The 22,989-nt window shown below is 37.9% G+C and overlaps 1 protein-coding gene across 2 annotated transcripts in view; it reads left to right on the top strand.

The window, feature by feature from the left end:
* PDE4B (phosphodiesterase 4B) overlaps nt 1-22,989 on the top strand; it is a 41,321-nt gene that overhangs the window by 4,282 nt on the left and 14,050 nt on the right. For both annotated transcript variants that reach the window (XM_045547817.1, XM_045547816.1), the window contains one exon: nt 20,228-20,321. In XM_045547817.1, the coding sequence (XP_045403773.1) occupies nt 20,228-20,321 (94 nt within the window). The remainder of the gene's footprint in view (nt 1-20,227; nt 20,322-22,989) is intronic.

Below are 22,989 nucleotides of genomic sequence, written 5' to 3'. Positions count from 1 at the left end.
AGCTTTCTTTGGTCATATTTTGCTTGTCCTCACTACACTGAGGAGCCACGGCAGATCTCTGAGTTGCAGACCTGGAAGTGAACATGAAGACATTCTATAGAGGGAGTATGTTTATCAGCAGCAGCCACTACATTTTTGCAAAGACTCCGTGCTCTTGGTTCTATTTCAGCTAAGTGATCACTAAGTTTTGTTTGCAGTGTCTGAATTTGCTTAAGAATGTGCTGGGAGAGAGAATACTATGCTTGAGGGGGTATTTGGGAATTATGTTTGTGCAGTCTACATGCAATTGGTAGACAGTTAACTGTGTCTGGTGGAGGAAAAGCAAGGAGTCTTTCTTATTACTTCATGTGGGTAGGGTTGTGCTTTTGTTTGTTTGTTTGTTTCCTTAACTGTTTTCCATTTTGAAAAAAACTGAGTGATTCAAAGATTATAACAGACTTTCCCAAAAGTGCTTCACAGCCCAGGGAGTTACAGAAGGAATTGTTCCTGTGACTTACAAAAACATAGTCTTCTCTTTGGCCCAAGTTTCCCTGATCCCTTAACGCTGGCCACAGGTCAAATGGAATTCCAGAATTTTAGAGAACAATGCAGCTAGGTAGGTTAGTATTATAAATTATCGTCCCCCAAGAATTACCAAAAAAAAAAGGGAGGGGGGAGGATAAATTTAGCAGGAGTTGAACAAAGTGATGGCATTGTTTTTCAAGATGAAAAGGTTGTCTATCGAGCCTTCTGCAAGCTGCTTAAGTTTGGTTAGACATGTTAGAGCTGTTCTGCTTAACAATAGATTCCCTTCTTAGATTTGTTCATTAATTTTTGCGTTTCAATTTTCATCACCTCCTGAATTAGAAGAATTGTCTTACACTCCAGCGAAATGCATCAGAGCATGAGTTCCCCAGTGGCAAAACAGTCAGATGTTTTGAAAACAGGATGCTTTGGCCCTGCATTACAAAAAGAGGAACGGAAAGAGAAACAGTATAGAAAGGAAGAAAGCAAGTCCCCGCAACAGGATCTCCAGCCCAACGACGGCATAAACAGTGACCTATCTTCCTGAACTCCACTGTGGCTCAGTTCCTGACCTCGTGTCACCAAAGCCGACCGACGTCATTGGAGGAGGATAGGGGGAACGGTGCAGGGGCTATGAGGGTGACGACAATTTCCTGTCTCCTTCCTGACAGACGCAGTCAGAAAAGTACAGGGTTGCAACAACAGTGGCTGAGGAAGGACCAGCCCAGAACAATCCCAGGAGATGCAGCTGTGACTGACAGGGAAGGAGGAGCTGATCCTTCCTCCATTTTACTGAGAAACATAGTCTCTCACCTAGAATTTGCAGGTGACAAACGTCAGAAGTGTCATTCTTACCCAGCACGTTGAATGTTTTTCAAAAGATAAACATGCTGTGGTATTCAACCAGGAGCTACGTTCAAGCAACTAGTCACTGTCTTCACTTCCCCTAAAATGCCCTCCACTGTCCTTTTCATTCTCTACAGGCTTTGCTCTGGGCCTATGTTAGATGCAGCACAAAGGTAGGACCCTCCCGGGGAAAACGGATGTTCTGTTGTTGAGAAGAGTGGCCCTGTATATTAATCCTTTCTTCAGAATGAAGCGTCGGGACCTAGCACTTCAGTAAACGTTTGCTAAGGAAACCTATCAGATAGGAATGGGAGATAGGAGGCCTCTTTCTCTAAGGCGCTGTGAAGCCAGCTACAGATACCATCACAGGGAAGTGAGTCCTCCTAGCTACACAGCTTATTTTTCCAGTTCTTCGGGTGCAGCTGTACTGTAGTACTGAACACTGAGAGCCAAAGCAACTAATCACCTGTGCTCTCGGGTGGGAGAGAACAAAGTCTCACAGTTCCACCAGCCTGGACCCAGTTGAGAACCAGGCTGAATGGCACTGGAAGGTGGTTGTGAAAAGCTGATTGCCCTACCGTTGGGTGAGTCATTTTCTATTTAACCGAATAATCGATAACTTTGGGAAATACTGGATTCAGCAGAACTGAAAGGAAACAGATCTTATTGACCAACAGATTCATCTTAGAACTCTGTCAGGTGTCAGGAAGGTGGTAAGCAGGTGACCAATCCTTGAAAGGAATTAATGCCACTTTTGCCCAGAATTCAATGATGTGATTAGAGCAGTGCCACCCTTAGCACGAGACGGGTGCTGGACCCTGTGCTGTAGCGGAGCCTTTGCCTGGTCTTCCCCCAGCTGCCCTCCAGCCCAGGAAATGAGGAGGTGGCTGGGTCAAGGGAGCAGCTCTACTCCCCTCTCTAGACCACACTCTGCATCTGCTGGACCCCAACATTCTCTGCCCAAATGGCTTTGAACCCACCTCTCGGGCCTGCACAGATCTCTTCCCTGGACACGCTACAGAAGCGCACACCCTTAGGCCTAAGGAGTAGCCCAGAGGCAGCATCGGGGGTGTGAGGAGAGTTGCCCGGGAGGAGCTTGGGCGTGCGGGCTGTGGCAGAGGGCTCACTCACACAGGCCTGCACACAGGTCCCTGGAGATGCGGGGACTTGGGGAAAGAGGAGGGCTGGGCGTGGTCCGGGAGCTGGGTCCCCCTGCACTCCCATCTCGGGGGAGTTCAACAGTTCTAAATTCAGTCTGACCTTCCAGGCTGTTATGAAGGTGTATCTGTCGAGGAAGGAGTATAGGAGATAGCTCAATTTATAATCTTTATTTATATATTTAGACTTATGGTGTGTGGTCCCACACATATTAGAGGTGACCCTGGATTAGAGGGCAGAATAGAATGAAAATTAATTCTGATAGCCAGGTGGGCACTCATGCATTTTTTTTTGGTGCAACTTTTCTCTCTTTACTGCTCAGATTTATTATGTAAAATAAAGTATGGAGGCAGCAGAGTAAAATGAAAAGGGCTGGGAATAAGCCATGAGTTCGAGTTCTAGCTCTGCCTTTATTTAGATGTATTATCATAGACTATTAAACATTTTGAATCTTTACATTTTCTTATCTCTAAAACTAATTAGTTGGAGAAGACTATATCCATGGTCTCCTTCAGCTCTTGCATTTATTGGTAGAATAATAATAGGGAACAAGCAGACTGTTTGTACAGGTGTATGCTGCATGTGCAGACATTGTGCTGAGCTCTTTACCTATATTCTGTCATTAATATTCACAGCAACCCTTTGAAATAGGTACTGTTATTATCCCTGTTAGATAGATGAGTAAAGTGAGGCCTAGAGAGTTGAAATAACCTGCCCAGGGTAAATAAGAGAGTCAGGATTCATACCCAGGTCATCTGACTCACAATCAATGATCCCAGTGAGACAAATAAATATAGAGAAAAGTTGAGAGGTTCTTAATAATTCTTCTAAAGGAATTTTGGAGTGGTCAATCAGAGATCTTATTCTGGTAACTCTGGCCATCCTGGGTGGGTTCTGGTTCACAGTCCTAATCTGCAACTCCCATATTCTCAGCCCCTAGGCCAGCCATTAATTGCCCTAAACTCAGTCTTTTTGTCTAAAAAGCAGTGTCTACTAGCATAGATCAGGGGAAGAATAACCACAGTTATAGAGAATGGGTGTAAAGCACTCATAAACATGTAAATAAGAATATTAAACTAATACACCACTTATTGTGGATCAGTTTGCTAAATTCAAGATTTGTTTCTTAAAATTCTCTGACATGGCCTAAGATAAGATAGTACAGTTTTGTTTAAAGGACCTCAGCCTGCCCCCAAATTCCCTTTATGCCTGGCTTCTGAAAGAAAAAAGAAAATGGAGAGAAACCATTCTTACTTTTTAAAAATTTTTATTATCATTCAAATGATTGGGGCAATTTCATTATACACCATATCCTTTCCAATGCATGCAACATGACCATAAAACAGATAATTAATAATTCAGTAATATATAGGGAAATTTTCTGGAAGTAACTTGTAGGCTGTTTTCCTTGGACTTTGTCTTCAAATAAAGATAAAAGAGAAGATTAAGTTGTTTATTCTTTATCATTGCTTAATTACTGTTTCTATGACAAAACAGAGTTGCATTATCAAGAGTACAATTCAGTATTCCAAGTTCTGGTCTTATCAAAACTTAACAAATCAAAGAGTTTGAAAGTTATTTAGTGCTTTATTTAAATATGTCTGCATTGGTTTTCACAAAACCATTTCCTTCACTGAGTTCTAATCCACTTAGCCCAATCTTTCTGCTAACTTACCCAAGTGAGCAAATCCCTAAAAGACAAACAGGGATGAAGTGAGGGAGCATACCTTTGATTGTTTTACCTCTGAGTAGCTGGTAAGAGAGCATAATAGCTCAAAATCTGGTAAATTAGTCATTTTAAGGGGAGCCTCTCTCCACAAGGGGGGAATTACTGTGTAGAGTGTCAAATATAAATCTAGAACACTAGTCTTGAATAATAGAATTATAATACATTAACAGAATAAAATTTGGTTTCCATTTGTATGCTTCTTTCTTGTCTTTTTTTTTTTTTTTTTTGACTATATGCCAGTCTAAAAAGCTCCCATGTCCTATGCCATCATTATCTATGAAAGAAAAGCCAAGGGTGGAGCTTGCTCTTGGGCTTTTCTTCTAAAACATTATATTTCTATATAAAAGTGTGCTCAGCAAGTGGGGATAGCTGAGCTATCCGGAAGCCAGGACAACTAAACCAGAAGATGGCAGGGCCAACTTAGGACACAGTCAGTGGATCTCACACTCTTAAAGGCCCTGCGTCAATTGCTGATGTGTTTCCCTGCACATCTCCTCCCTTTAGCGTTTTCCAGGGAACTACCAGCCCCTTACAGTCTTGCCCACTTGTACATGATGTTTCCCTCCACTGGTGCCAAACTGTTTAGTCTCATGGATCTCTCACTGTAACTTCCTTTGTTTGATTTGCTTTAAAGTAGCCAAGTGCTTCCACAAAGAAAGGACTGTTAAGTTATTTGGAAATGAAGAAGAAAGTAAAACTCCTGTTTCTTTTGTTTCTGTTTTGGGAAATGCCTAATAATCTTTTCTTCTATATGGAGATTTTAAAACTGTAAATCATGCAATTCCATTCATCGGTCACAATATTTTTCCTTCTGATAATTACTAGCAATTTAAGAATGTATCACTTTTGAAAACTAAAGCCCTAGGAGATTAAAGTTTAGTGAACTTATTAAAAGAAAATTTATCTTTCTGGCTCAGTCACTTTCATCTTTTAATTTTTTTAGTTATTCAAAGTATAGTAATTTTTAAATCGATTATTAGAAACTTTAAATGGCCACATTCCTCTCACTCTTTGCTAACAGCATAGTGCATAATATTACTATCTGTAGCAATTATAAAAATGAAATTTGAGTACAGATATCAGGAAGTAAAAGTGATTAAGCCAATTTAAAAATTTTAGATTTAGGACAAGAGGTGATGGTGTTTGATATCTGAAAAAATAGATTTGAGTAGTTATTTTGGAAACAAAACAGGCAGAAGAGAAATTGTCATTAAGTCAGAGTATCTTTCCAACTCAACTATATAGGCTGAGCTAAAGCCAATCAGACAGGGCAAAGTGAAATTTGGCAACTATCTAATGTCTTTGGTCACCATCGATGGTGACATTTGGTAAATCAATTTTCTTTCTAGTTGTATTTCTACATGTTTGCATTAAACAATATCCTAGAACTTTAAGCCCAAAAGGGAGTCTTAAGTATTATCTATTTGAAGTCATTTTACAGATGAGAAAACTGAGGTAATGATTTTCTTGTTAATAAAAAGTGAGGATTGAATATATAATGTACTCCAAAAAACTTTGTAAAATATAAAACACAATCTTAAAAGTATTTTTATTATGGGGTGACTTCTCCAGAGCCGTAGGTTAATTAGTGGGATTAAGATACTAAAATACAGGTTTTATATGTAGCAAAAGGCTGACTACGTTTAAGAAAGATGTGGAGCATTCCCTCATTAGTTTGCCTTGATCTCATTCTCCATTTGCCTTTCTTGAGTAAAAGCTATAAAATGTCTTAATCCTTTCAAGTAAAGAGAACTAATTTAGTATGCCTGAAAATTTGGTGATCAAAATACAGAAGCAGATACTTAGAATGAGTTATTTTAACTGACTCTGGACTGAGTTGCTTTTCTTCACTTTTTGCTGTTTTAATTTCTGGATTAAAAAAAATATATATAACAGCTGGACATGGTGGCTCACACCTGTAATCCCAGCACTTTGGGAGAAGAAGGCGGGAAGATTGCTTGAGGCCAGGAGTTCGAGACCAGCCTGGGCAACATAGTGAGACCCGATCTTTACAAAAAATTTAAAAATTAGCTGGGTGCAGTGATGTGTATCTGTAGTCCCAGCTACTAGGGAGGTTGAGGCAGGAGGATTGCTTGAGCCCAGGAGTTCAAGACCAGCCTGGGCATCATAGTGAAACCTCTTCTGTACAAAAAAAAAAAATTTAAAAATTATTTGAGGATGGTGGGACACACCTGTACTCCCAGCTACTCAGGAGGCTGAGGTGGGAGGCCTGAGTCCCAGGAGATCGAGGATGCAGTGTGCTATGATCACCCCACTGAACTCCAGCCTGTTCAACAAAGTAAGACCCTGTCTCAGCCAAAAAAAAAAAAAGAACAAAGATATAAAGCATCAGAGAAAAAAAGTTTCATCTTACAAAGGCAACCAGGGTTAGAATTTTCATCCTCCATTGAAATGATGCCCTATACATAATTTATGTGCAACTTTTTCAGTCAACATAATATCCTATCTCTTCATGTGATGCATTATCATTACTAATATTTGATGGCTGCTTCATATTCAGTGTGCAAAATGTACTGTTAGTAACTTACCCAATTTACGATTAATGTTTTCAATTTTTCATCATTCTAACTTTGTACCATCTCTGGTTATTTTCTTAGGTGAGATTCCCATAAATGGAATTAATGAGTTAAAAGGCTTGAACATTGTTAAGCCTCTTGATCCTTGTTTGCTTTCTCACTAATTTCTATGTCAAAGTTTAAGCGGTAAAAATCCTCTGTTGTTAATGTAACTGCCCTTAATTTCTTTCTATTTCTTCCTTTCCTCTCTCTGAAACTGAAGGTGATAAACTGGAAAGTTTTACCAACTGGTGAAAAAATAGCCAAGACTTGTATTCTCTTTGCCACTTAGCAGAACTGTTAGCTGGGCAGATTGAAATCAAGATGGTGATCTCAGTAGATATTGACCCTCTTCCTACACTCAGGAATGTTTCTGCCAAATGGCTCAGATTATGTGAATCTCTCAAAACTCATATGGTTTCTTGATCCTTGAGTCCTGTTACCAACATCCTAGTGGAGTTGGGTACAACGGTGTTGGCAGCTACCTATTGAGAAACAAGATAAATGTAATTAATCCCATGTAAACATTTTAAATCAAATAAATCTCATTCACAGCATATAGAGACACATTTTTATGTATTTAAGTAGCTTAAGATAAGTTTTAGTATTTGTAGACCTCTGAGTTAAGCAGATACTGCAAATATTTTGCCATAAAATATCGATAAATAATAAACTATTAATCTAATTATTTAAAATGAGTAGATGCCGGGAAAAAAAGTAAGGGAAAAAGATTCAGGGAGAATTGATCATCTTGGTATACTGTTTATTAAGGGAAATTATTATTCCATGACTAAAAGATCCTTGACAGTCTGACTTATGCTATTTTGGTCTCTACCATTTCTAATCATTACTTGTGTTATGAAGTAGGACAAAGTAAGAGAAAATTACTTAGCATATAATGTAAGAAATAAAAAGAAGATTCCTAATTCTTGAGTGGGTAAGAAAGCTAGATGCTTTGGCTACTGAAATAAAACATAGAAAACTTGAATTACAAAGTGAAAAATTTTAAAAGAAGATTCTACTGAGGAAAAAAGCCATTTAAGAGTCAGGTTAAGCATTTGAATATAAGAGGAATGGACACAGATTAGACAAAAAGAGACTAAAATTTTAGTACCTCTGTTGATCAAAACAATGGAATTCCAACTTCCTCTCTACCCTTGATGTCAGAAAATCTACTGAAAACATGGCTTAAGAATGTTAGTAAGAGTTTTATTATCACTTGAGAATGAAGAAATACAGGCCTTTATCCCTCTCTTGTTATTTCACTGCCTAGAAAATTTCCTCTTGGCTCAAACATGTCATTAGACTCTGCTCCTGGTATGCCAAACTTCGTGGCTTTCTTTTTTGAAATCCTGCCTTAGCTGCTCTAACTTCCATAAGATTTTCGAAGACCATCCTCTTACCTAAATTATTGTTTACTACCATTGCTAATATTTTAGCTATCTGGGATTTTATTTACATCTGCTCTGATTGCAAGTTCTCAAGACTTGAAATCACATTTTGAATGATTGAGACCCCACTTAGCTTACAGTATTAGGGCTAAAAAAAATTATCAAGGAGGCATAGCTCTATTTCTGTTTAACTGTAAGGAGAAAAATGAAAAGCAAATGAAAGCTTTTGTCAGTTGGTGGTAGTTGATTTGGGGTTTATTTTATTTTAAAAAAGCTGTCTGCAATTCTCTTACTTGATTTGCTCATTTAAGAAATTTGTTGATGTGGAGACTTTTGATAGATTATCCTGCTTTTAACCAATGCTAGGATGGGTAATGACCTCCCTGGGGAGCACAGCACACTACTGAAGATGGAAATTCTTTTAGCATTTTCAAAAAATTTAAATTTATAGAAAATCCTTCAATCATCCAGGGCTAATGTGATTTTCTGGTATACTTTTGCATGTTCGTTTGGTTGTGAGAAGCGAGGGACCTCCGATGGGTCACTAATAATGGACTCCATCTCCCACTCTGGATCTCCTACTCATAGTCCCCAAGGGTCCATTTAACTGGCCAGATGTTGCCCATTCACCAGGCTGAAATGGCACAGCGTCCTCCCTGCCTGTAGCCCCCTCCCATTGTGAGTGCACTGCTGGCTCCATTCTGTAATGGAGTCAGATGATTTAGATCTGTCTGTGTTTACTGATGCAATGGGTATGTTCCTGGCCAGGCCCAGTACATTATTTGTGTTCTTGACAGGGTGAGCTGCCACTGAATTTTTTCCTGCTGTATGTTAACACTCAGGATGCGATTGCACAAGGCTTATTTGCGTCTTCCTTATGCATTGCATGGGAGCTTCCCTGAGAACTAGTATTATTTTTTAAACATTTTAAAATCACTATCATTTAATTTCAGACAATTTGTTTTGTTTCTTTGAGAATTAATTAAAAATACTTTTGTACGAATATTTTGCTTTTGTATATTTAAAGTATTAAGATAAGTTCACTGTCTCATACTGTATTATATGTCTAGCATAGTAAAATTTGCAAACCGAGAAAGTTCATACGTTGCTTTTCAGGAAAGACTCTTCAGGGCCTTTAATAAAGTCCTAAATTAGAAGAATCTTGCCCAAAATAAACAAAAAAAAAAAATGTGAACGCCTTTGTAGGAATAGATTATCTTTGTTTTAAATAGATTGGGTTAAAATGAGTAAAATATGGCTCATTTTCTGAAAGGTAATAAAGCAGGAGTAGATATTAGTTAGAAAGAATTCAGGAAGGATTTTTCTTTTTCAATCGCTGCGTTTCAAATCGAACCTCATGATCCAGGACTGCATTTACCAGAACACTCTGCACCTGCCTGAGGGAACATTAGTTATGAGGCAATGCAGAGATTTCTAAGGCCCATTTCTTCACTTAAAGCTCATTTGTTCTCAAAGCATCCTGTGGTACCAGGATAGAGCATTAAATAGAGGGTTATTCCCTTTTAGTATATAGCTATTTACCATTTCCGTGTTGCTAGATCCGGCATGGCATGGTGAGGAAACGTATCCGAAGAGCCCTTTCCTCCAAACACAGTGCTTTCACCTGTGTTCTCATAGGACACTCACTGAGAGAAATACCTTATTATATGCCCGTTTTCAGATGTCAAACTGAGATTCAAGAAAGATGTGATTTTCTTAAGCCCTTCAGCTACCAATGGCAAGGCTCAGGGTCAAATCTTGTTCTCTTTGCTCCCAAGTCAAATAATTTAAAAATAAAAATTAAGGGGAAATCCACAGGAGAATTTATTATCTTCTTGTAGAACTTGTTAACAAAACATATAATCGTAGAATTTTAAAGCTAGAGATCAACCAAGGCTCCTTCTTATTTTTCAGACCTCAGTTTCGATAGTCTCTCTTTAGAGAGACCTTCCTTAATGACCCTAACTTAGCAGCTTGTTGATTTCACAACTTACTATCACAATTTATGACATTTGGTTTTGGATGGAGAACTTGGTTTTTACTTATCTCTTTCATTAGACCGTAAAGTTATCAGACCCATGAGTTGCATCTATTGTGTTCACTACTGTAGCCCCAGCATTTAACTAGGCACATAGTAGGCATTTGCATAAATATTTTTTGATCAATTGCATGACGTTCAGAAATTTAATCTAATTTGTCCAGGACCAAATATTGGTTAGTGGCAAATCCATTAGAATCCACGAATCCTGTTTCCTGTTATGCTGCAGTGGGCTACACATGGGTGTTTGCCATACCTAATTCCAGTTTTTCTAATTGTTAGGTTGGATGAGAAACCTCATCTGGTTTACAATGACTCTTCAAAGTACCTTCACAGGTGAAAACTTGCTCCTGAGTCTTCTCCTACATTTAAAGCCAAATAACAAAGAACAAAGTTGTCAGTTCTTGTGGGCATAAATGCGAAGCACAATTTTGCTTGTTTGTTTGTTTTGTTTTTGGTTCAGTTTGGCACTATCTGGCTTATCGTTCTCTCAAAAAGTCTGCATCCTATGGACAAGAATCTAAGCCCTTCAGAAATGGGCAATGGTTATTATTCTTCTGGGAGCCTATTCGTGAGCACCTATTGCATCTGTAACTCAGCCAGTCTCCATATCTGTTGTGTCTGGAGAATAGCAGCCTAATTATTCTGCCATCGTTTGGTTATGTTTTTCATTCCTAGCATGTTACGGACACTCCTCTCACCTCAGCCACATATTTAATTAATTCATATGTGTTACCAGATTGATCTCAACTGTGAAAATCTGAGCAAAATGCATACATACTTGGTGCAGTTTTCCTTATGTCAGGCAATCTGTGGTCATTCGTGGCTTTTAGTTAACATACAAAGAATTCTAAAGTCTCTTAATTTGAGAAAATGGGTTAAATCAAGGAGGCATGAATGGATAGAATTACCAACAGCTGGGCCTCTCCAAATAGGCTTTTTTTGTGGCATGACTCTTAAGGCCTTTTTGAGTTATGGTTTTCATTTGGCATGCTTCATCTATCTTTCTGGCAATTCTGGTTTACACTCCTTAGATTGGTGAATAATCTAAATGTCAACCAGCGAGTCTGAACCTCTGTGAGTAACTCGTGTGTCACATAATCTGTATGACATAGCACCGCATCACACCTGCAGCAGCATACTGTGGGAATTTCATAGTTAATTATGGAAGCTGCTGTCAACAATTAGAAGAAAGGAGGTTAGGTGCCAAAGAACCAACCAAAACTTCCACCCAAAAGCAAATCCAAAGTGAGGAAAGTACCATGAGTTCAGATTCTTTTACAATTCAGAGATAAAACCTAGCTTCAAGCATAAACCCTGTGGACTAAAGAGCAGCAACTAGGTCTCAGATACCTTGCCAACCATTTTACATATATTAATCTTAATCCTCCCATTTTTAAAGATGGAAAAACATAGTGTCTAAGAGACTCAATGACTTGCCCAGCTTCTCAGCTAAGTTACAGTACAGGTTTTTATTTCCAATTGAATACTCAGATGCTCCTATGTCATGCTATGATGATGTTGGATTTGCTGTTAGGGTCTCCTTTGTGCTGTTAGAGCCCACTGGTAAAGCAAGCCTGCAGCCAGCATCCTTTCTTCTTCACGTGTGAGCTATGCAGCCAACTCTGAAACTGCTCTATAAGGCTTCCATGAACCCAATGAACCTAAACATCTTGGGGTACATTGTTGTTCAAAGCATCTATCCATCTCTTCTAAATTATGGTAGCTAACATTAGAAAACACTACATAAAAAACAAGTATAACTATCTGTTTTTAATAGTATAAAACTACATTAGTCTATTGTTTTCATCCTTTATAGTTTAAAAATATGTTCAAACTTCCAACCTATGGCAGATTTTTCACAACTTGCATGTTCATAGTCCTGCATGGAGATTATCAAAACACCAAAACAGATTGCACATGCCCTTTCAGGGAGGAAAAGAATAGGTCATGTAGTCCAGGATTTTCTTTCTTTTATTCAATAGGCCCCAGAATTGATCTTGAAAATTGCCAGGGTACTAGGCTGTCCTGGCCCTGAAAAGCTGCTGATCCAGAAGCAGTGATTCCCAAGGCAGGTTTTGTAGCATCCCATGGACTTTCAGCTCACGGTCTCAAGAGTTATGTGAGAGTCACTAGCTGAAATCAATGCAATTAATATTAAACACAATATATGCCACATGGTGCTTTTAAGTGGGTAGAGTAGTAATGTCAAAAACAAGCTGTGGTTAGTGGCAACAGCCACTTTAAAAAAAAAAAAAAAAACACAAGTTATGGTGGATTTTTGTGGCTGCAAAAATATTAGAAAATTTAAAAATTTTTAGTCTATAACCCAAGAGGTGTTACAGACTGAAAATGGAAATCAGTTCTTTAAGAGAATCAAGACCAGTACTTACGGGTTGTGAAAAGAAAGTAGAACATTTGGGTGGTGGTTTCCCTGTTCTGTGTAATTTCAAGTCAAACATGAAGGTCCTAAAACCTAGCTCTAGTTTCCCACCAGTCAGGAGAGGACACGGTACTAGATAGTCTGTGGGTCTGATCCGTGGTAAGATTTCTAATTTTCAAAAACATCTCAAGTTGTGGAGCTTCTGGCTGTGAAATGTTTCAAACGAAACCTTAGTCATTTACTCTGAAATCACATTAATATCCTGTGGCCTTAGAATTGTCTCTAGAAGTTTGAAGTTAAATATTAGCCATTATGCCCGTGCAGAAAAAGTTGTAGAAGGCTTAAATGAAAAAACCAAAGAGTGACTGAATAATATTCCTTGATTCTTTGACTTTTCTCAGGTACCTCAATGACTTTTGTCATCTGTTGCAAAGGGCTTCTGCTATATCTAATTGTGAAGCCAGCACCCCAAATCTGCCGAAGTTCCCCTTTTTGTCTCTATTAACAGAGAGATTAAAAGGGAGGGGCTAAAGTACATAAAATGAAATTGTGAGGCTCCAGGAACTGTTGCAGGGCTTCTAGTGTTTCTCTCCAGAAGGAAAGGCCTCTGTCAAAAATAACAAATTTGAAAATTTTAAATTATCTACAAATATATAGTATCCCTAACACGTTATGATGCATATACAGCTTTGAAATCCTATCTCTTTAAGAGATATTTGGACATGCAAATATCTGGACCACACTTACAGTAAAAAAACAAATTGTTTATCTGAAATTCAAAGTTAACTTGAGTGCCCTGAATTTTTATTTGCTAAATCTAGAAGCCCTACATATGTGAAAACATATATATAGTTTATAAATATTATATATATATAGTTTAAAAATGCATAGTGAATATACCAGTCTTCAGATATAAATAGTTACAGTGTATTTTTTCTATTTAATTGTGTTACTACAGCAATTTTCACAGTTAAGAGAATGTTGGGCCATGAGAAATTTCTAAAACCACTGTTATGGAAATTATATTGGGTCTAGGAAAGGTCAATTTTTTAGTGTTCCAATAATGTGTGTCATCGCTGCTCTTGAAAAGTTATCAGAAATTCTAAGAAAAATGGACAATAGCAAAGGAGATAGATAGGTAGGAAGAAATGCCTAATGATTATGAGAGCTATTCAAGACCCAGTCACAAGTTGTACAGCAGTTATACTTGAATTCTTTTATCTTTTGATCTTTGTCAACTCTCTGTAGTAAAGCACTAATAGTTTGTCCCTACTTTGCCTTTTAATATGTCACTTGAGGGGATACCTGTCCTCTAACCAGGAAGTAGAATTGATTCTATTTTTGCTTCATTATAATTTTTGATGCAGAATTATGGTAGACATATCCATGCTTGTTTTTCATGAGATACTTATTCATCATGGATTACTACATCACTGGGAAGGTAAGAAGATAATCTCAATTCTAATATGTTTAGAAGAATTTCTTTCTGATTTGGCACACGGACAGTGAGAATGACCTCACTGTGTTACCTGGTGCTCCAGGTGTTTGCTAGGCACAGCAGAACTTGTTTGCTAAGGTGGCCCATCATGGAACTTTAGTCTCTGGTTAAGTAGATGCTAATGGACAATGGCATGTCCGTTACTCCTTATTTTACCCTGTTACTAACCCACTTGATTCAACTTCACTTGCCTCTCAAGTAAGGCCATTAAAGAAGCTGGACATCAAGTTTAAAATGAATGATAGTTTATAGGGAAAGATAGAAAGAAGGGAGAGATGCACGTTATCAAATACTCTGAAACGTTAAGAATAGTGAAAATTGTGAGTTTCATAAGGGGTTTTAGACAAAGTACACTATATCCCCATTCTAGTTTTCCTTTTTTATTTTAAAATGAGATTTGCTTTACTTCTTTGAGTCTTTGCTTCTTCCCCTACAAAATAGAGGTATAGAAGAGGCAATTTCTTAAAGTCAAGAGGGATCCTAGAAATTAGTCATTTTACAACTAAAGAAAGAAACTGAGCCCCAAGAAGTTAATTTGTTTTACCCAAGATTACACATTTGGTTAGTACCTGAGCTAAGACAGAGACAGTCTCTGTTGACTTCTTTTCTTACTAAACTGCTGCAGTTTCAACTTCTTCCTACCACTATTAGCATTCTGTGACTTCAGGAGGGATTTTCAGCCCCTTCGCGTTCCTGATGCCTGGGAATTCTTATTAAGCTATGACTAACAAAGTATAAAATATGAGTCAAAAGTTAGTCCCTAATAAAGTCATTGTGACTTTAATGACTTTGGCAGTTGTTTTATACTGCGAAAACAGGAAGATCCTACACAATAAGGTGCCTGTCTCACAGCTGGGCTCCTGCGTAGACGGCCACCCACAAGAGTAACTGCCAGGGCTGTCTTCCTCTCTTTGACACCTTTTTATCCTCTGTCCTTAGAATTGTATCTTACTGTCTTCATCATGAAGTTATCAATGAGAGGAAAGTGCCTGCTTTATCTAATCTTCCATAGGCTGATCACTTAGAATTCACTCCTAAGTGATTTCCAGTTCATCCCAATAAGCCTAATTCGTCTTAAAAGTAGCTCTTTCATGTGCCAGATACTAGCTTCTTGGATTGTTTCATTCTTTGAAACATAAAATCACCGAATTTAGATTTGAGAAGACTTGGAGATCATTTCAGTTCACCCCTCCTGTGTGATTGGTTTAACTAAGACTGTATTTAGCCTGTGGATCTTTGCACAAAACTCACACTAGTCCTCCGATGAGAAATACAGAAAAATGATGAAGTATTCCCTCACTTCAGAAGAAACTGGCTTTGAAGAAAATAATCTCTGTTTGTAGCTTTGAAACTAAAAAAAAAAAAAAAAGAAATGAAAACCATCAAACAAAATGTTCCTATCAAGTGGAATTGAATTTCAGGTTTTGCTAGTTATCCTATATTTTTAAATGACTTCTCACTATGAAAGGAATGGATTTTTAAAACATCACAGATGATTTTATAGAGAAGGTATATTCTAGGCAAATAATATTAAATCATTTTATGTAGAAAATAATACCTTCTTACCTTTTCAAAAAATAGCTGCAATTTCTAGCAGTGTTTGCAAATCTAATGTTGGCCATGAGCTTAATAAGGTATTGGAGGAATTTGTGTTACTAAGGGTTGATTCACAAACTTTGCTTGTCTGTGTTGAAAAGGGGCTTTGGCCATTTCCTCTGGGGACATTATTTCTAGGTAGGCTCTAACAGGGTTTTCTTTGAAGGCAGATTCTTACAGAAAAATAGTATCTGTGTACATGAGACACATTTATCTTTGAAATAGCGGGCTCGTGTTTGTGGAGTTCTCTACTGCATTTGATAAAGTAAATAATATCCATTCCTTTACAATCTTGTAACTCCTTGGGACATAGTTTTATTCAGGAGCTATTTTACCTTCATATCTGGACTAAACACCTACCTTGATAAATAGACAGGGAGATTCCAAAAGTCTTAGACTGTGAAACTCTGAGGGATGATAAATGCTTATCTTCCTTTGTTGGTGACTTATTCTTATTTCCATTTTGAGTTGTTTTTCTCAGTAGTATAGAAGCAGTTTTGTTTTCTGGGAAATATTGGTTGCTGGTAAATAATATGTCCAAGCTGTAGGAGGCTGCTACAAAATTTATCATAGAATTATGAAAGATTAGGGCTGAGAAGCCAAGATCCCAAAACCATGCGTCATTCTCATTTTATACATGTGGGGTGATGACTTCACAGGACTGTTAGTGAAATCTGAGAATGAAAGTCCAGATCCATCTGCTACATCCTAGCTGCCTCTGGTGAGCCAGAAACAGCTCTTATATGGGAGCCCAGCTAAGCCTCACTCCTCATCTGTCTCCTCAGCCTTAATGTCAAACACAATTCGTATCTATTCCACTCCTTGGTGTGTCTCATCACACAAGCCAGCATAATCATACTAACTGGACTTGACGTTACTAGAATGTAAGAGATATCCCCTGTCTGGTCCTTGAAGGCCGTGTCTGCCTTCCTTAGTTTGTACAGAGCACACATAAATGGGCCCTTCATAAGTGCTTTTTGATGAGAGCAATGATTGCCTTAGTCAGTGTGGTTGGGCCCTCCCTTACAGAGGAGGAAAACCAATGGTTGTTGCTAAGCAACATTTAAAGCACTAGGTTGGTTTCTGACACTGAGTGACCTCCATTTGCGTATTTCATCATGTTGTATGTTTTATGGTTGCCTTAAGATGACTGTGTTTTGGTGGCATTGCCATGCCTTTAGCAAAAGGCTCATAAAAGAACTAGTTTAGGCATGGGAAGGAAGGACGTGATATTCATCTGTTAAAGACTTACATGAGTACACTGACCCCTTCTGTAAGTATGCAGGAAAGATGAGGAGTTTGGTTTATTTTCAGCCCTGTAGCTGAGAGCAACCTTCCTGGTCCTATGTCAGGACTGATTGACGATGTATCTCAACAATGTTGCAACGGGAGACTATAGAAAGAAAATAAAGAGAAACAATCTTTCCTCCTCTAGCTTTTTATGATTCAATTTTTACCTGCTTTTATCTTCTAAGCTGAGAGACCAATATGGCTAATAAAGAACTGGCCCCATTCTCTTCAGACTGTCAACTGTTGTGGTTAACCAACATGCCCTAATATATCTGACTGGTACTACTAGAATGAAAGCTGATTAAAAGCATGAAAATAAAAAAAAAAGCATGAAAAAAAGCATGCTTGTTTGTTTGTTTCACTGCTATATCTTCACTGCTTTGCCTGGCCATTTTAGGTATTCAATAAATATTTGTCAAATACATGATAAAATGGCATTATTGAATGACTACAAACCTGATTGACTTCAAAATATTCCTGAGTATTTCAGAGAGACCAAAGGAACCAAAATGAGATGAATTTTTTGAATGTTAGATTTGGCTAAATCTAGTGCAGAGAAAATTATGAAAGAAATCATCTGCCTTTAAGGTTTTTACAAGATATTTTAATAGCAGTTCTAGTAAAGTTTGCTTCTCTGCCAAAATTCAGCTGGCAGATCAAAGCATATAAACCTGTCTCCTCTAGCTTCTAAGTTTTCAGTGTAAGTACCTGTCTTTTGAGGACTGAAAATGAGAAGCCATTTTGACTGAGCAGTTATGCCTTTAAAAATAAATAACTTGGTCTTTGTGTGATTCACCTGGAGTTCAAAATTGCACAGAGTTCAATAAGTAAAATACACTACTAGCTGAGATGATTAATTCAGAGATCCCTGGTTACTATTATGAACATATTGTATAATGAGAGACACACACACATACACAAACAAGGTTACCCAGAAAGAGGGTGATTGAACGTCTTTGAGGACAGTGCATCGTGCAGTGAGCCAACATGCAGCAATAGTGACTTGCATTGACTTCCCCTCAAAGGCCAGGTCTCCTGGGCATAATCAATGGCATGACCCAGGATTTGGATGCTTGAAGTGAAGCTATTGGGTGTGGGATGCTCATTTGAAAGAGGAATGCCTCATAAGAAAGAGAGCCAATTGCAAGTTGGGGCTGTTGCCATGGTGCTTTGTTATTCTCTCAATTTCAGCTTGCTATAAATGAATGCCTGGGAGTCCAGGGGTACAGTAAGAAGAGGGGAGGGAGAAGGAGGAGAGTGGAATGGGCCTGGGTAGGGAATCCCTCCCGCTGCAGTAGGGCTCTAGTCTTAGTCTTTACTCTTCCCTGTGCTCTAATGCTGACAAGGAGAAAGAGAGAGAGAGACAAAGAGGGACAAAGAGGGACAAAGAGAGAGAGAAACCTACAGGAAAGGAATGGCTTTCTCAACATGCCCTAGGTTGCTAAAATAAAGTAAAATTAATTTAACTCCTCAATATTTCTAACATGAATTGGAAGATGTAAAACTAAAATATCAAACAAACATAGTCACTCATAACTCCAAATAATTCACCATTCATTCAGCAAACAATGTCTTATATTTCCTAACACGTTCCAGATCCCAGATCGAAAGGTTAAATGAGTTTAACCCATTTGTCGAATGCAATCTAATATGCATATTAATGAGATGACGGGAGTGTAGAAAATTGCAGGCTGTATATGAAGTGCTTTTCAAATGAAATAAATTAATTCCATTCCCATTCATTTTATTGTGAAAAAAGAGCTAAATGCATTAGAACACCTTTAGTGGGCAAATGCCTCCAAAAAGCTAGTAAAAAAAAAAATTCTTGTATACTGGGAGCCTAGGCTGAAAACAGCCCCAATTATAATCTTTTTTTTTTTTCAGTTTTTGTTTAAATGTTCAGAAAGTAAATTAATCAAATGCACCATCACTTTGAAGCAATTAGAATGGCAGAGGCTGCCTCTGCAGAGCGCTGGTCTGCAGTGGAGAGAGAGGGTTAAGGAATACCTAGTTGAAATGGGGGAGGGTACTGACTTCAGATTTACTTAAATATTCATGGGGCTTCCTCCATTTTAATCTTCTCCTTTTTAAAAGATGGCTGTGTTTCCCAGTCTGGCAACTCCGCAGGAAAGAAGAATTGCTCCTTCTTTGCAGAGTTCAGCTGAGTAGGACTAATGCAGAGTGGAAACCCCTTCGGCCACCAGGACTATTCATAATTCACAAGTGCTTCAAGCCAGCCAGCTGAATGCATTTGGACAGCCTCTTGCGCCTTCGTGCAATTCCTGATTTCATTACTCTCTTCTGCCAGGAAATAGGCAGGGAGCATAGGCTTCTTGCAAGAATGGTGTGCGAAGATGGGCTTTGTTTGAATTAGGGAATGTCATAGATTTTGGAGGTTTTGTTTTTTCTAAATTTTGATTATTTTACCACTGGATCTGCAGGGCTTTCCTGATCCTTTCGGGATTGCTCTCTCAGAACTGTGAATTCTTTCAAAGAGATTTGTGGATTGTGGCAAGGAGAGCATTCCAAAATGCCTGAGGCAAACTATTTGTTATCTGTATCTTGGGGTTACATCAAGGTGGGTTAATTTGATTGTATTATGTGTCTTTGATAGAATGTGAAACATTCACATCTGTGTTTTTTCTGTGAAGTGGAAGACATCTGCAATGATTTAATATGTGTGTTCCTTTAACCCACTGGGACTTCTTATTGTAAAATAAGGGCATGTTATATTACATTGTATTTAAATATACTGTACTGTATTTTAATCCTGTTCTTTTTATTCAACTCTATTTTTTAAAAGATGCTTTTTATTTTTCTTTCATTTTATCTTAAACTTTTCACATATAATCTCACAGAATGGGTTATTAACTCAAATTCTATTTTAGAGTTAATTTCAGACAAATGTGTTTTTAAAAGTAGCTATATTTTTAAGTGAAATTATCTTGACCTCTATTAAAATTCTTTTTTCCTGTGTTTGCATCTTCAAAAGAAATCAGATGTTAATTCTAAGGAATCTTAGGAAAATCTTTTTCCCCAAGGTGACGTTGGATTAATTTCAAATTAAGGGGGTATTATATTTTGTAGAAACAGTATCATTTATCTAATGGTATCTATTCATCCCATCTCTTGGTTCCTGGACAGTAAAGTTGGAAATATTTAAGAGGATAATTTACTCATTTTTAGGTGGTTAATGCATTTTTGTTCTCCTTAAACAGTTCAAAAGAATGCTGAACCGGGAGCTGACACACCTCTCGGAGATGAGCCGATCAGGGAACCAAGTGTCTGAATACATTTCAAATACTTTCTTAGGTAAGATATTAACTGGGAAAAGCCTGTCTCATAACTGGGGATTTTCAGCATTAATTTCTATAACCCATCAAGGACATCCCCATATAAATTTGGAGTGGGGTTAAGTCACAGAAAAAATCCATTTAAAGTAATAACTAAGGGCAGTCTTCAAGTGGAAAAAAAAAATAAGCAGGGAGATGACATAAAACAAAGTAAATGAGAATACCCATCAAAGACAGAAGGTTATTATGGGCTGATTGTTTCTATACATCCCTCAGGCCCCCCCTTGTCTAGCTGTCAGCTTCTATCTCTGCCAAGACCCCCAAAGTAATGGAGAAGCTCCAATCACCCAAACCCTAGAGACAGCTCCATTGGCTCTGCTGACATAGTATGCTTTAAATTCTTCCAACAACTAGGCTTTGAGCAAAAGGTTTCCTCTAAGGTGTTTTATAAGGGATATGGTTGAGAAATAATTCTATAGTGAGTTGGTCCATGAGAATAAGCTTTGGAAATAATTTGATTATTGCTTTGCTAAGTTATTTCTTAAAAATAAATGAATGGTAGCATCATCTTCCCTATCTGATCCTTTATTTATTATTCCCTATGTTACATTGCCAGTATTTAACACATGACACTGACTGAAAGGTTTGCATAAATGGTCCTCAGCTATTGTCATGCATCTTGTTTGATTATTAGGATTTCTAATCTCAGACTTAAAGACAATTTTATTGTATAAGGAACTTATTTGGACTATTTTGATTTAATAAGGCCTACAGAATCTGCAAATTTGTACTTCAGAGTGAATGGGTAGCATCTAGATTTTCATTCTGTTTACTTTCAATTGCTGCTGAATTATCCCTAGTTATAAAACCCCATTTTCCAAAGAAATGACCCATTCTTACAGCTGAACATCACACCTTCCCTTCTTTTTGGCACGGCCACATATTGTTAAATCAATGAGCATTTGCCTTGATGCCTTCTGGTTTTATTTTTAAAAATCAATCCTATTTCTCTAACACCAAAGCGGTTTCTGTTATCAGCAGATCAATCAGCTTTCTCTTTGAGCAGCCTAGGACAAAACTCACTGCATTAACTCTGCAACCAGTGGTCACTGGGCATGATTAACAAGTGCCTTTCCAACTGTATGTAGGTGTCTGCAGCACTTGGTTTCCTCCAGCTGCAGTTGCAGCAACCTTTGTCAGAGAACAAAGGAGAAGAATTTTTCCTACATCCTAGCTCTCAGAGGTGGCTAGAATCTAACTGTACAGAAAACATTACATTCTGATCCTTTTCTTCTCCCTTCCTCCCCCTTTATCTCTTTGAAGATGGGAATCTTCTGCTGACATTTCAGATATACCCTGTTTTGTGTAACACCCAATTATTTTTCATAAGCTGGGAGCTGTTTTAGGGACATTGACAGGTTAATAACTATCAAACAAGAAAATAAAATCACTAAGTGCAAGACCACATTTTTGTTTTTAGAAACATTGTGTTTTAAAATACCAGAGCTTGTACGACTTCTCACTACTAGCCTTAAAGCTACATGAAGCCTCTGAGCTCTTAATCATCGAAGACTGGACTAAGCAGTCCTCTTCGTTTGTAGTCTCTTTCAATATCTTCTTATCAAGGAAAATGAGAAGATATTAGTCTACTAATTAATCTTTTTTTTATCATCATAGGCTACCAAGACAGAAAGCTGATAAGATGATAAAGATGAGCTCTCAGTCTCAACAACTTATATCTCAAGAATGGGCAAATGTCAACTCTTTCTTGAATATTCTATTTGCCATTTAGGCAGATCTCTTGAGAAAAACCAATTGTTTGGCTTCCCATTATTCCAAAAATGGGATATTAAATTACCAAGAACAAGTTGTTGAAGAAGTTTATCAGAATCTCAAACGTCACAGACTCTTACCCTTAAGAGGGTGGGGTATGTGAGTGTGTGGGTGGGGTGCTGTGTTTAAGTGTATGTGGTAAACCTCATCAAACAGAGTAGACAGACAGATTAGAATTTTAAATGCTCTTGGGAAAATATAGGGAGAAAAAAATACATAAACAAAAGATGCCTCAGTTGCCTCACCTGGAAAATGGGAGCACTGGTATAGATCACATCCCAAATCTCTTCCACCTCTAACATATGACTCTGATATGTACCAGATTTATCAGTTCTGCTAAGCCATACCTGGCCACCTGGTTTCTCTGGGATGAAACCTAGGCTTGTAATTTGACAATCTTAAGAAACAAATGAATAAGCAACCAAAGCTTGTTTCCAGACTGCAAATGCAGGCCATGGAATTCTTAGTCCTATCTTGTGAGCATACTGAGTGTTCCTGGAGGACCATGAGGCCTTCTTCATAAACTGTCAGATCTGCAAGGGACCTTAATGGCCTTATTATCCAATTCTCTTGTTTTACAGCAGAAAACATGGAGGCCTAGAGGGATGAAGTAACTTGACCAAGGTCACTGGGCTAATTTGTTCCTGAGCCAGGACTAGGACTCAGCTCTGTTGACTGCTAGACCCTAATACCCTGTCACCCCTTTAACTAGGAAAGAAGGCTGTTAGGAACTCAGAACAAATACAAAAAAATCACATTTAAGGGCATTTATGTAATATGTATATTATTTTAGAAACAAGTCTTTGGACATCAGAATTATTAGACCTAAAAATAAAATATGTTTATTAACAGTT

Source organism: Lemur catta, chromosome 3, assembly GCF_020740605.2.
Source record: "Lemur catta isolate mLemCat1 chromosome 3, mLemCat1.pri, whole genome shotgun sequence".
NCBI lineage: Eukaryota > Metazoa > Chordata > Mammalia > Primates > Lemuridae > Lemur > Lemur catta.
This window is presented reverse-complemented; position numbering and strand designations above follow the sequence as displayed.